The sequence below is a fragment of the Aegilops tauschii genome, chromosome 6 (genome assembly GCF_002575655.3).
Source record: "Aegilops tauschii subsp. strangulata cultivar AL8/78 chromosome 6, Aet v6.0, whole genome shotgun sequence".
In the NCBI taxonomy this organism is placed as follows: Eukaryota; Viridiplantae; Streptophyta; class Magnoliopsida; order Poales; family Poaceae; genus Aegilops; species Aegilops tauschii.
This window is the reverse complement of record NC_053040.3, coordinates 223,822,007-223,834,739: the sequence shown is the minus strand read 5'-3', so window position 1 is coordinate 223,834,739 and position 12,733 is coordinate 223,822,007. Positions and strand designations below refer to the sequence as shown.

At 43.8% G+C, this 12,733-nt stretch overlaps 1 protein-coding gene across 9 annotated transcripts in view; it reads right to left on the bottom strand.

The window, feature by feature from the left end:
• Positions 1–12,733, bottom strand: part of LOC109733095 (serine/threonine-protein kinase EDR1) — a 55,447-nt gene that overhangs the window by 31,481 nt on the left and 11,233 nt on the right. For all 9 annotated transcript variants that reach the window (XM_040392386.3, XM_020292296.4, XM_040392385.3 and 6 more), the window contains exons 2-7: positions 6,267–6,572; positions 5,975–6,178; positions 5,381–5,572; positions 5,036–5,274; positions 4,637–4,732; positions 4,421–4,510 (exon numbers count right to left, since the gene is read on the bottom strand). In XM_040392386.3, coding sequence (XP_040248320.1) covers positions 4,421–4,510; positions 4,637–4,732; positions 5,036–5,274; positions 5,381–5,572; positions 5,975–6,178; positions 6,267–6,512 — 1,067 coding nt within the window. In that variant the 5' untranslated portion in view covers positions 6,513–6,572. The remainder of the gene's footprint in view (positions 1–4,420; positions 4,511–4,636; positions 4,733–5,035; positions 5,275–5,380; positions 5,573–5,974; positions 6,179–6,266; positions 6,573–12,733) is intronic.

The window sequence follows — 12,733 nt, the reverse complement described above, 5'->3', positions numbered from 1 at the left end:
AAGTTCGCCTTCGACGACGATCATCCCTCAAACACAGACACCGGAAGCAAGACCGTCACTCTTCTCGTGGTACAGGTGTCGACGAGGTATATGTTCCATCACACAAACCTTACCTTCCTTGCCATTACCTTTGAGAGCCATTCGATCCTTTGTAAATACATTTACCTATCGAGACTAGCTATTTGAGAATTGTCGAGCCTCGTTAACTTGTGCAGCTTAGTGATCACTTGTGCATCATATCGTGTTATAGTTACTCCACGCATTATCTCAATGCAAGGAACGTCATGAGCTACAACCAAGGGCACATGCACCTTGCATTGAGCGCACTCGACAAGACGACAGCAATGAAGAGAACCCACCGCCTCAATGACAAGAACAACACCAAACTCGCAATCGTCAAGACGGAGGGGAACGTTTTGGCAAGCTCAAGTTCGCGATTGCTAAGTTTTCCGACGGCATAAACGCCGAGGATTACATCTCTTTGGCACTCAAGGTGAACAAGATCTTTCGAGTCCACAACTATGAAGAGCCAAAGAAGATTGCCATGACCCCACTCGAGTTCGACGACTATGCACTCATATGGTGGGAACAAATACAAGAACTTCAACAAGAGCAAGGAGATTCTCCCATTGCTACTTGGGATGACACGAAGCAAGTCATGAGAGCGAGATTTGTGGCGTCCTCAAGCAAGGAACAAAGATCGTCGAAGAGTACTACAAGGAGATGGAAATCACAACGATTCATGTTAATGTCAAGGAGTCCGATGAGCAAACGATGGCGCAATTCCTCAATAGACTCAACCCCCAATCAAGCAGACTTGCGGATCTTCAACCCTACACAACTTTGCTTGAGTTGGTTCATCAAGCGACAACTCCAAGATGACATCAAGAAGTACTACAAGTACACGGCATACACTTCAAGGAACTTCACCACCAACTTTCAAATTACTTGAAGCATGGTGCCATACCAACAAGCTACACCCACTAGTGGTGCTAATGCAAGTTCAAAGTGATGTGGAGCATCCCATAGGCACATGCATGTTTCACATCATACATATAAAGGTGAATCTTCTCCTTTACACGTGTCTACTTGACCCCTTCAAGGATGGTATACTACTTGACCCTCCTTCCTCATGCATGCATCACTCACATTGTGCAGCAAGCGTGTTTGTTCATGCACGCGCTGCCCGAGCCCCATCTTCATTGTGGTATGTGCACAGCGCAGCTCACCAAGGTCTCCAACTTCATTGTGCCACTCCGCCGCACGAACTTGTGGTGCACTCCGACGGTGACTGGGTTGGGTGCACTCGTTCGACGTCGGGACTCCGTGCCCCCCCCCCCCCGACTCGAAGGATGTCATCGCCTTCCATGTCCTGATCTCTTATGCACACACTTCCCCAAGCCTTCCAATGTCCCACCCCACGCCGCTATCCCACCATTTCCCGGTTCTTGCTCGACACCATACGTGCTTTGTTTCTCTCATGAAGCATCCTTCATGACCATGTGTTTAGTTTAGAAAAAGAAACAGAAAATGGGTATCAAAAAGGTACAGTGGCATCAAACCTCGTCTCTCTCGTTGTTGGCGATTCTTGATTTCTTACGGTGGTCATTTCGCGGACACGTCTCACACATGCACCTTGCATCGGTGTTGGGTATTGATCGGCATTTCACTTGCAAGGCCTCCTCCCAAGCCGAGCCTTCCCTGTAGACACAATGGCTCGTGTATCAGTCTCCTGAGTGCTTTCTAGCTTCAAGCTTTCTACTTTCCGTTGTGTCCACCAAATTTGTTGCTCTCTCGTGTTTATTATGTCATGTGTGTCCACCATACATTTATATGTCAGCCTTCTTTTCTAGCATTGGCCCTTTCTGTACAATTTTTGCGGCCTTTCTCGTCGTGGTTGTCTTTGTACGATTTATGTAGCCTCCTTTTGCACTGCTGTTGATCTACACCCCTTTCTTGCCCCCGAGCTTTTTGCGCCACCGGTTTCTTTTGCTATGATCTTTGCAACATGCTTCTTCTATCCCTTTTTGGCTTGACTCAACATGTTTCTAAAAACTCCATGCTACTATGATACTCTCAAGACGTGGATTTTGGGATTTCGCTATTTATCTTAGTCTTACACTTTTTCAAATGAAATGCTTTGCTTACGCTTTGCATTTGAGAGAGGGGGTGTTAAGGACTACTTGCGGACGTTCAAGAATCAACTTTCGACTAAGGGTATCGTTAGCAGCGTGGTTGGGAACGAGTAGGCAGGGCTGCATACGGCGGCCTTATAGTAAAGGTCGTCGTACACTCGACTCAACGATGTTTTTAAATAGGTTTGGTCGCCTCGTGGGAGCACGACCAATATCCTATGGAAGGGTCGTCAAGAGTGGTGCCCGCTGCACGGTAACACTTGTGTCGCCACGACTCCCAACTAGTCCACACCTGGTCCCTCGGACTCCAGATCTCGGCCTTCCTAACTCTTAAGAGAGCTAGTGAGGGAGAGTGACCCCCCTCTTAAGTTTTTTCAAGTGGGAGTGGGTGATTTACATGCCTATGGAGGGCCTTGTATAGCCTAGGGGTCTTTGGCAAATGACCAAGGCTACTAGGTAATATTCCCTCCTTTGGTCCCATATGTCTCTAGTTGGGGTTGGAGATGGGTTGTAGCCCATTAGGGGAGAACCCCTAAACTACACATCTTTGACTTTTTGGGATCTTCATTTGACTAGTTGACCATGAAGCCTTGCTTGGACTTTTGTTGGCCAGGGTGGCTTGCTTGGACCCATGAAGAGTTACTCTGACTTGTGTTGACTGCCCACATGGCATGTTACACAGGGTAGGGGTGGTGCCTTAAGAAGGGTCAGAGCCATTACTGCAACACTGCAACAGTACGTATTGGTCTAGGTGTCTATTAGCCTAGATTTCCTTCCTTGTACTCTAAGTCCATTGTATTGTATATTTACGCCTTGGGCTCTGCAATATAAGACAAGTGGCTCCTCTTAACAAAAACCATCTGACCTAGATAGTTTTTGGTTGACCTTGTGACCAAAGTTCGCTTTAATTGTCTCAACATATGCTTAAAGCTAAAAGACAGACGTGCCCTTGAAAAGATAATTTTGAAAGCCAAATTCATGGGCATATTTGTCTTTTGAGAGCCATTAGAATATTCCATGTATATCATTTTGGATCTGACGGCTGGACATAAGAAATGTGGGTTTTAGGCAGTGGCTCAAACCTTGTCTTTCTTGGCGATAAGGTGACCCACACTCCTACGGGCTACAGCTCGACAATGACAACGGCAGTTATACAGACAAACCCCGCTGACCCGGATGGTTTTTGGTTGACATGGTGACCCAGGCTGGTGTTAACTGTCTCAGCAAGGTCACGTGGTTAAATCTAAAAAGACACAAGTGCCCTTGAAAAGATAATTTTGAAGGCAAAATTCATGGGCATATTTGTCTTTTGAGAGCCATTAGGATATTCCTTCTACCAGATATTCGGGCTTTAGGAGGACCTCGTCTTTTTCGGCGACAAGGTGACCTGCACTCCTAAACCACCATGGTAAGGCTGCATTTGGCATTGAGATGGATTATGATAATCCAGCTTTTGCTATTTTTTCTATTTGGCTAACCATCTTTTTTCCTGCTTTCGTGGCTACTTACCGCCCAGAATTTATAAGGAAAGTTCAGTACAACATAGTTTAGTGCCAATAAACTAAGTCTAAATCTTAATAATCAAGGAAAATATGAACAATTTAGTAAAATTTCAATAAACTTCGGAAAATCAAAAAATAATGAGGAAAATAAATTTGGAAACCAGTAATCATAAGCAGAAATGGAAAACATAAAACTGGTATAAATAAAAGGAAATTAAAAGAAGATAAATATCTAGATACATTTGATCTAATTCTTCATATAATTTACAACATTTTCATCTTTCCTAAGTTTATAGTCAAAACAGTGAAATATTAAAAAAAAACTCATCACTGCAGATATTCCCATGTTTTTGAAGATCCTATCAATCCTGTGTTATTCCTATTCCTACGTTCTCGAATTTCTACAGTTCAGGTAGGCCCTTAGAAGTGCTGGATAGATAGAACATGATTATCTCTCTAACAAACAACTGCTAATCTCTGCACGAAAAAACCATAGCCTCTAGTTGCTAACATTCTACAGAAGTGTGACCCTCCGCCATCATGTGTAGAACTAAGTTCTGATGGTGAACGGAGTCTGAGCAGCTATCATGCATATTAGAGGTAGAAAATAGTAAGATACAGAACTTTGACAGTGCAGAAGATTACTACGGCAAAAGAGATCTCACGCCAGACTAAAAGAACCATGTAATGAACAAATTTACCAGATTGAACCATGTAATGAACAAATTTATCAGATTGGTGACAATAGCTACTGTGTAAACAGAAAAGGATAAAACTAAGAACCTTGAACTGGCAGTTCTTTGATGTTCATTAGCTTTCCTCCCACGGCGTCCACATAAGGCATTGGCAACATTTGGTTCACTATGTGATGAACTTGTAAACCATGAAATGGAAAAAATAAAAAGGTAATTCTGAAACGTGAACACTGAAAAAACAGAGCAAAGATGAAAGAGAATGCAGAAGAATGGAAGAAAATTGTTATATTTATTTGAGGCTTACCATCTCAATTTGCCCTCCATAGAGTTTGAAGTTCGGCGCATGATGTCTCTTAGGGACGGAACTTTAAATGACCTATTGTTTTCATCTTGCTCTTGCCTGAAAAGTGACATAAATTGGCAATAGTGCTTATCAGGAACAATATCAAGGCACTAGAAGGCTACAATTGTATAGTTCTAAGACTACAGATTGATGTTTAGAAATATAGATTGTTCCTGGCAAACAAGACGATGATTTTAAGTTTGCACAGGTATTTCTATGCCCAAAGCTGAAGTCAAACAGAGCAGTATCATACTATCATATGTTGCTAATGCAGTATCAGCAATAATAAGATCCCTGCAAGGGACCAAACATAACCAGAACCAGAAACAGGTATATCAAAAAGGGAATACACAAGCATACCGTTGAGAGCACAAAGGACTATTCGGTTCAAGAGGAGAATCACAAGAATCATAGTCAGCAGAGTCACTCTCTCCAGCAGCAGATATATGGGATGTGATTATAGCTTTGGATGAGAATGGAATTAGTTGTCCTGGAAAACGCATTAGATCAACGAGGAACTCCATGGACTTCAGCATAACAACAACAGTCATATGTTTGGGTGAGTCATCGTGTTCATGAGATTCTTCATCTGAAATGCCCTGCATATATTAAATAACATAATAATGTAGGGTTCAGGAATTTCACGAGTGGGAAGAATCCTATTTCAAAGTGCAGACGCACTAATGAGAAGGTAATAGAACTTACCACCAACAGCTTAGAATCTATACCAACAGAGTCAGCAAGGACTTTAAATAAAATTGCTCTGGGCCGACAAGATCCATGTCTTATCTGCCCCAATAATTGAATTCCCTTGTTTTCCATGAAATGAAAAATTTCTTCAGAAGAAGTTCTTGCAGGGCTTAGCTGTGGGTTTGGTCGCTTATAGAAGTCACAAACCTGCAATTATCATTAAAAATTATGCTCACACGGAAATATGTAAATAGTTTCACATCAGTACAGGCCGGAAGAAATGTAACTAAAGGCAGCCTTTTAAAATGTGTAATTAGAACCATATCTGTACAGGCTTGGAAAAACAAGAAAAAACAATCTATACTTCAGAAATGAGTTATTTTATACATCAAGCAGCAACTAAAATCCACGAAACACTTCAAGGAATAAATAGGTCAGTTAAAATGGTTGCAGAACAACAAATTGAACAGTTCCAAGTAGTAAGAGTTTTTGTAATTTATTTACACAGCAATTGATCATAGAGAAATTGCAGCAAACGGTTTTTCTAAAGAAGAAAAGAAGATGGCATCATTGTCCCCCATTGCATAAAGGATCTCAGAGAGAACTTACCAAACCTGCAAGCTTTTTTATCATTGCGGCTGGGTTAGAACTCAATCCTTTTACCAGAGCTACACATAGCTGCCTTATCGCAGATAGCTTTTTATCCTTCTCTAAGTCCACAAGAATTATCTCAGCCTTGAAGCCCTCTATTCCAAGGGAATATAGATCATCAGGAGAAGGAATGGCGTCAAAACACTCCTTCAGTTTCTTATCCTGCAAAGTTCAGAATGATAATATAAAATAAATAAAGAAGTACAGAGAGAGTGCTAACAAATTGGTACCTCGAATAAGATCCACTTACCGGTATAATTGAGTAAAATCCATTGGGTATTGGACTCGATAGAGATCCAGTAGACCATAATTCCTGAGAAGCGCAAAATGAATGGTCACTTTTCATACAGTTAAGAGAAGAATCTGCCAAATCCGAATTGTGGTCCTGCTTAGCCAAGGAAATGGATTGGAACTTATGCTCTTCATGTGAGGACAGCCAATTTGCATCAGTAGAGTGTGTATCAGATTGCCCTTCACCATCTGGCAGATCATCCATCTCAAATATATGTTAAAATACAGTATCATTTTACAAATGTCATCATACAGATCAACCAGTCTGCAAACGAAAAAGTACAACAAATAGATTGAATTAGACGAGTGTTGACTCTTAGTGTGCATAAGCTAAAAAGAGATAGAATGTTGATTCTTGTATTTGGCCAGTAAAAAGGAAAGAGCAGATACCAATAGCACAGCTTCTATTATTTAAACTTCATTGGTTATACACACCCTACTTATGCAGCAAGAGTTGCTGCATTTAGCTAGCAGTGTGTATACAGTATGGGCAGTATTTACCACGATATAAGTGATCCTAGTTTTCGCTTAGTGTTAGCTGTAATCCTTGTGCCTTTTGTTTTATTGGCACATTAACACAGGTCAGCTAGAACTTTCTTAGTCAGTAAGACAGTATATGCAGGTACACAGCGTAGTCAATTTGCCTATTACATGTACTAGCAGATGCCTTTTGCATATATGGGTCGATTGCTAGCAATCAACTTGTCTATGTACTATATTTAGACCTCACAACAACAATACAAGCTCAACCTCCCTTGTTCAGCCCACAGTTACCTGATTCGCAATTCGCTCGGTTCACGATTCAGGATTCGCTACATCTACCAAATCAGATTCGATGGGGGATACACATCTACGATTCGCGAATCGTAGTTAGAGAAGGGGTTCGCGAACCCGGCGATTACGATTCGTCGCCTCTAGCATACAATGTATTTTTCTCTTTATATGGAGGGCTTCATTAGTTCATTGACCATCCATGGCAATCCCATCGATGAACATTGGGTTGTCGAGAAGTTTTTGTGTGTCATCCCTTGGAGGTATGTGTAGATTGTGCCGTCAATCGAGACTATACTCGATACAACGAAGCTCTCAATTGAATAGGTGACAAGCCAGCTCAAGACTGCTTATGATCATTGTGAGCCGTAAACCAAGTTGGAGCAGCCGATCCTATCCAGCAGCAAGGTCTACTTCTCTGAGGAGTAGTGACTCACCCAGATGAAGCAAAGGCAGGACGGAGAGGGAGCTCCAGGCCTCCCAACCAAAGGCGGGAGGGATAGGAAAGCTCCAAGCCTTCTAATTCACATTTACCCATTGGGTACCCCTACCACATCAACTTACACCACATACATCGCCCACGTCGGCGACAATTTCATCCTCTTTTGACAACTTTACGTGAAGCGAGGCAGGTCATTTTGATTTTGTCAAGGGTGCTGACTTGAGGTATCCATTCCAACATAAGCTTACTCTTCCCTTGACATTACCTTTGTGAGTCATTCAACCCCTTCACGACAAATTTGAGCCCATCGAGACTAGCTATTTGAGTATTGTTGGGCCTCGTGGCCTTGAGCATCGTAGTGACATCTTGCACACCATTTGGTGCCTCATAGTTAATCCGTGCAATATCTTGTGATAGTTTGTCTTGCATTTTTGGTCAAGTCTCAAAAAAGTGGCAAAAGGAAGTAAAGTTCAAACAATAAAGATACAAAACTTAAATAAGCGAAAAGAGGAAGAGCAAAAGAGATATATGTGCCAGGTATACTTAATATAGAGATACATCTTGTGATATATAACCAAAAGAGATACTTAGTATCTTGCGATAGTTTGTCTTGCATTTTTGGTCAAGTCTCAAAGGAAGTGACAAATGCAAGTAAAGTTAAAACAATAAAGATACAAAGCTTATAAGCAAAAAGATTAAGAGCAAAAGAGATATATGTGCCAGGTATATATAATATAGAGATAAGTCAAGCATGCAAGTTTGCAAATCTTTGCCCTATCATGAAATCAAGCTAGCGTATTTTCTTGTGTTTGTGTAACAAGAGCTTAGTCTTCGATAAGCCAATCATTCTTACATTTGTGATCAAATTGCATTACATTGAGTTCATTGTGGATATTTACCAATCTTTTCAATATCTTGGTCCACTTAATCCTTGATTTTGTTCCACTGACCTTACCAAGATCCACATATAGCCTTGTTGCGAGTGTGTAGGTGCGCAGACAAGGTTCTTTGCCAACTTATCTCTCATTTCCAACTGTCAATCGGGAGGTCCTTTTTACTTTTCAACTTCATCGGAAAAAGGTGTTAGAAATATACCCTAGAGGCAATCATAGCAATGATTATATTCCATTGAATCCATGAATTATTAAATGTTCCTTGAATAAGATCATTTGTGTTGATTGGCAAGTATGTGACTTGTTTGTGAAACTCTATACTTGAATGGTTATTCTGAAGTAGTCCCTAGTGGGACTTAATTTGAGAACACATATGAATATTCGACTAGCACATGTATTGGTTGATGACCATGTTTCACACTTCATGGACATGGAGATGTCAGACCAACAATGTGAAATGTTATGTGGGGTTGGATAAACCCAACTTGAGACATAGCGTGAATGTTAATTACCTCTTACAATGTGTATGTTATGTCCTTAGATGTGAGACGGTCATATGTACTTGAGATGTGTGGTGACTTACTTAGGAGTTGCCAAACACTACCTCATAACTGATTAGTTATAAAGTTCGCTTTCTTGTTTGTCATGAAGCATACTTCGAGCCATGGCCGGTTGATATGGGATTTGCCCCTCTCTTCAATGAGAGAGATATCTCTAGGGTCATCGAGTGATCAGATCCAAAAATGCATGGTTGTGCTACTTGAGCTTAAGAATTAACCTAGCAATGGATTCCAAGTACACAACATTGTGTAGGTTCATTTGATATGATCTTTCCGTATGTTTGGGAGTTGCCACATACTGCTAGGGGCCGCTACCCTAGAAAGCCTCCACCTTAACTGTTGTTCGGAGTTGCCGGCACACCATACTTATGGGCTCCTTGGAGGTGTTGCTGTTGCGACGCTTGTATGATCGCTCAAGGGATCCACAAGGAGGAAACACGGTTCAACGGCTCTCCTTCCGCTAGGTGACTACGCGTCTACTGCTAATCCCTTGACCTACAACCGCGGCATATTCTTGGGCATTCGTGGTAGAATTTTTTATTTGCGATAACGTAGTGTATCATGTTTCCTGCAAGAGGTAACTTTGGTACAATTCATTCCCTTTTAGCAACTCACATCTTTCGAAGAACCTACCTACAAGTTGGTCCAAGTTAAAGGACATTGTCAATGTTCTGAGATGGATAGCTAATTTGTTCGAAGGGGCGTACGAGTGGCAAATAGGGATGGCTACACAGAACAAACAGCGATCTACCTAGGTTTGGGCCCCCCATAGAGAGGTAAAACCCTACTCCTGATGCTGAGATGTATTGCACTGTGTGTCTGGGGTACCCAGGCCCATCTGCCTTCGGCCCAGGGAGCGAAGCACAACAAGGGTTCAACCACTGGCCCACCAGCAAGCGGTACGAGCAAGACCCCTTGCAAGGCCCCCACGCGAGGCGGTCTCCTGAGGCAGCCTCCCGACGCCCCCTCGCGGGGGCAAGCAGGTCAAGAGCTGCTTAGCCTGTCGCGCGGCCGCGTGCCTTCACGTGGGGTGACGCGCACAACGACGAGCGGTGCCAGAAGCTGTGCCAGCAGGCGCGGATGAAGAGGATTTCCCCTTTGGTGCTAAGGGAGCAAGGCCGGCCCGCCAGCTCCCAAAGCAATCCCCAAAGGTTGCCTGATCGGTGCAAGAAGACCAAGACGACGGACGCGCCAGGACGGAGGTCATCACCGAGCCCACCGGCGTGTCACGGGCGGTGGCTTTGCAGACGAAGACCCCCCTTTTGTCGGGATAGACTGCGACCCTGTCGCCCTTCAAATTGTCGTTGTGTGGCAACCCTCCCAGGCAATGTTTTCAGGGAAGAGGACCAAGGCATGTATAAAGGCAAGGTGTCGTTGTGATGCGGAGCATCCCAAGGTCATCCCCATGGACCTACCTACGTCTCCCACTACATCACTTGGATCAATGACAAGACCTCGAGCAAAAGGCTATCGAAGATAAGGTGAACTCGCTCCTCTCCGAACATCCACTCTCTACATATGAGACATAGCTACTACCTCAAGCGGAGACCCTATGCGTGATCAGGTACTTGGAGGAAGGCCATGGAGCAACTACACCCAACGAACAAGACGGCGAGGACACCAAGTACAAGGAGCGAGAAGAAAAGCAGCCTGGAAGTCTCCAGCCGTCGAACGACCGACCCCGACCGGACGACCGACGCCTGAAGCTCCAGCCAGCCGAACAAGTCCCAGCCAGCGAACGCTACAGCGGTCGAACGACCGACTCCTCCCAGCGCCCGGACGACCAAGCCCCTCCAGACGATCGGCACCACCATCACAGCACCAAAACATCGGAAGTATGGAAGCGCCCGGACGACCGACCACGACCGGACGACCGACAAAGCCCCAACAGAGCCAAAACATCGGAAGTCCAACCCTTCCCGGACGTCCGATCCCCCGCGAGCCTCCGAACCGATGAAGGTCGGACGTCCGACGCCTGTATACCGACCGCGTGTTGGGCCCTAAGCCCACTTACCCTTTCGTAACACTAGACTATAAATAGACCTCCTCCTCCCTCTTTCTAGGGTTAGCAATGTGATAGCTCATTTGAGAGATAGAGCTTTGCTCATCCACTTGATTACTTCTCCATTGGAGTTCACGACCTCTTCAGAGAAGATTCCCCAAGCGGATTCAAGACCTCTCACGGGAAGACCCCCTCAAGGCCTCCTCACGGAGATGAACTAGTTACCTCTTGTATCGTCCTTTGTTGACTTTGGATCGTGTATTTCTTTGTGTTTCGAAGATCTAGCACATGTGTAATCGAATCTTGTTGGTGTGAGTGATTCCCCTCATGTTTTCCCTCGTGTTCTTCGTGTTCTTCATAGGATCCCCTCCATTCGGGCATCTAGGGTTCTACCCTACATCATCTTGGTATCATGAGCCACGTTGATCACGAATTTGGAGCCTCTACCCCTTGTTTTCTATCCTAGTTTTGTTGATTTTGTCCCAATTTCGAAAATTCCCCACCAAAAATAGCCCCAAAATTTTTTGTGATTTGTTGGTGTGATGAAGTTTGTTGGATTTGATCCATGGATTTGCTTTGCCACGAGTGGATCTAGCTTTCCCCCATCATCTCCACCATTTCCATCCAAAAAATCGCTCGAATTTGACCAATTTTGCCACCTCTACCTCGAAAACCCGAGTTCATCCCGTGCCCGAAATCGCCCAGGCACCGAACGTCCGACGAGTACCGGTCGTCCGACCACCATAGGACGACCGACGATCCCTGACGAAACTGAACATTTTTAGTTCGGTCACCTTCACCGATCCGCATCCACTTCCGCATACACACTCTATCCCCATACCTCCACTTCCGCATACGCACTTGCAAACCACCATTGCTTACTCATTACGCACCCCGACAAATTTTGACACATTTGGTTTTGAGAAGTTGAGTTGTGGTTCATCGTTTCCTAGGGTGTTTCGGCTAACTAGGAACGGTTCGACATCGACATCACCGCCGCTCATCTTCGCCACGGACTCGTCATCGACATCGACCACTCCACCATTTTGACACCATCACCGTAAGCAAGAACGGTAACCTCTATATCATCTCGGTCTCGTGGTATCCCATCATTGTACATTCTTGCCATTGCATTGATAACCCCATAAACCCATTTTGCGTACCTTGCCCATCGAGACTAGCCTTTGAGTATTGCCGGCAACGTTACTTGTTCACATTAGTGATCATACCTCCCATTGCATACATACCATATCATCTTGATACATATCTTGATATCATCTCTTGTGTCACAAGGTTGTCATCGCATGTTAATTGCTATCTTGGTTCGTGAAGTTTTGCATAAGTGGCCATCAAAAGAGCTCAAAAGAGAAAGAGCCAAACAAGCTTTTAAGCAAAAGGGAAAGATAAACAAAGAGCTTTTAAGCAAGAACCATAGCATCATACAACATTTGGACTATTGGGACACTTTGGACGCGACAAAACATTTGCTACGCTCTTCAAGAACTATTTTTGTCCCAAGATGTACCGCGACGTCTCACGCTTCACCAACCGATGCTCTGCATGTTGCAAAGCTAAGTCTAAAGCTCAATCTCAAGGCATTTATATGCTACTTCCTATTTCATATCACCCATGGAAAGATATTAGTATGGACTTTGTACTTGGTTTGCCTAGAACTAGAAATGGCAAAGATTCCGTCTATGTTGTTGTGGACCGATTTTCTAAAATGGCACATTTCATACCATGCAACAAGATAGATGA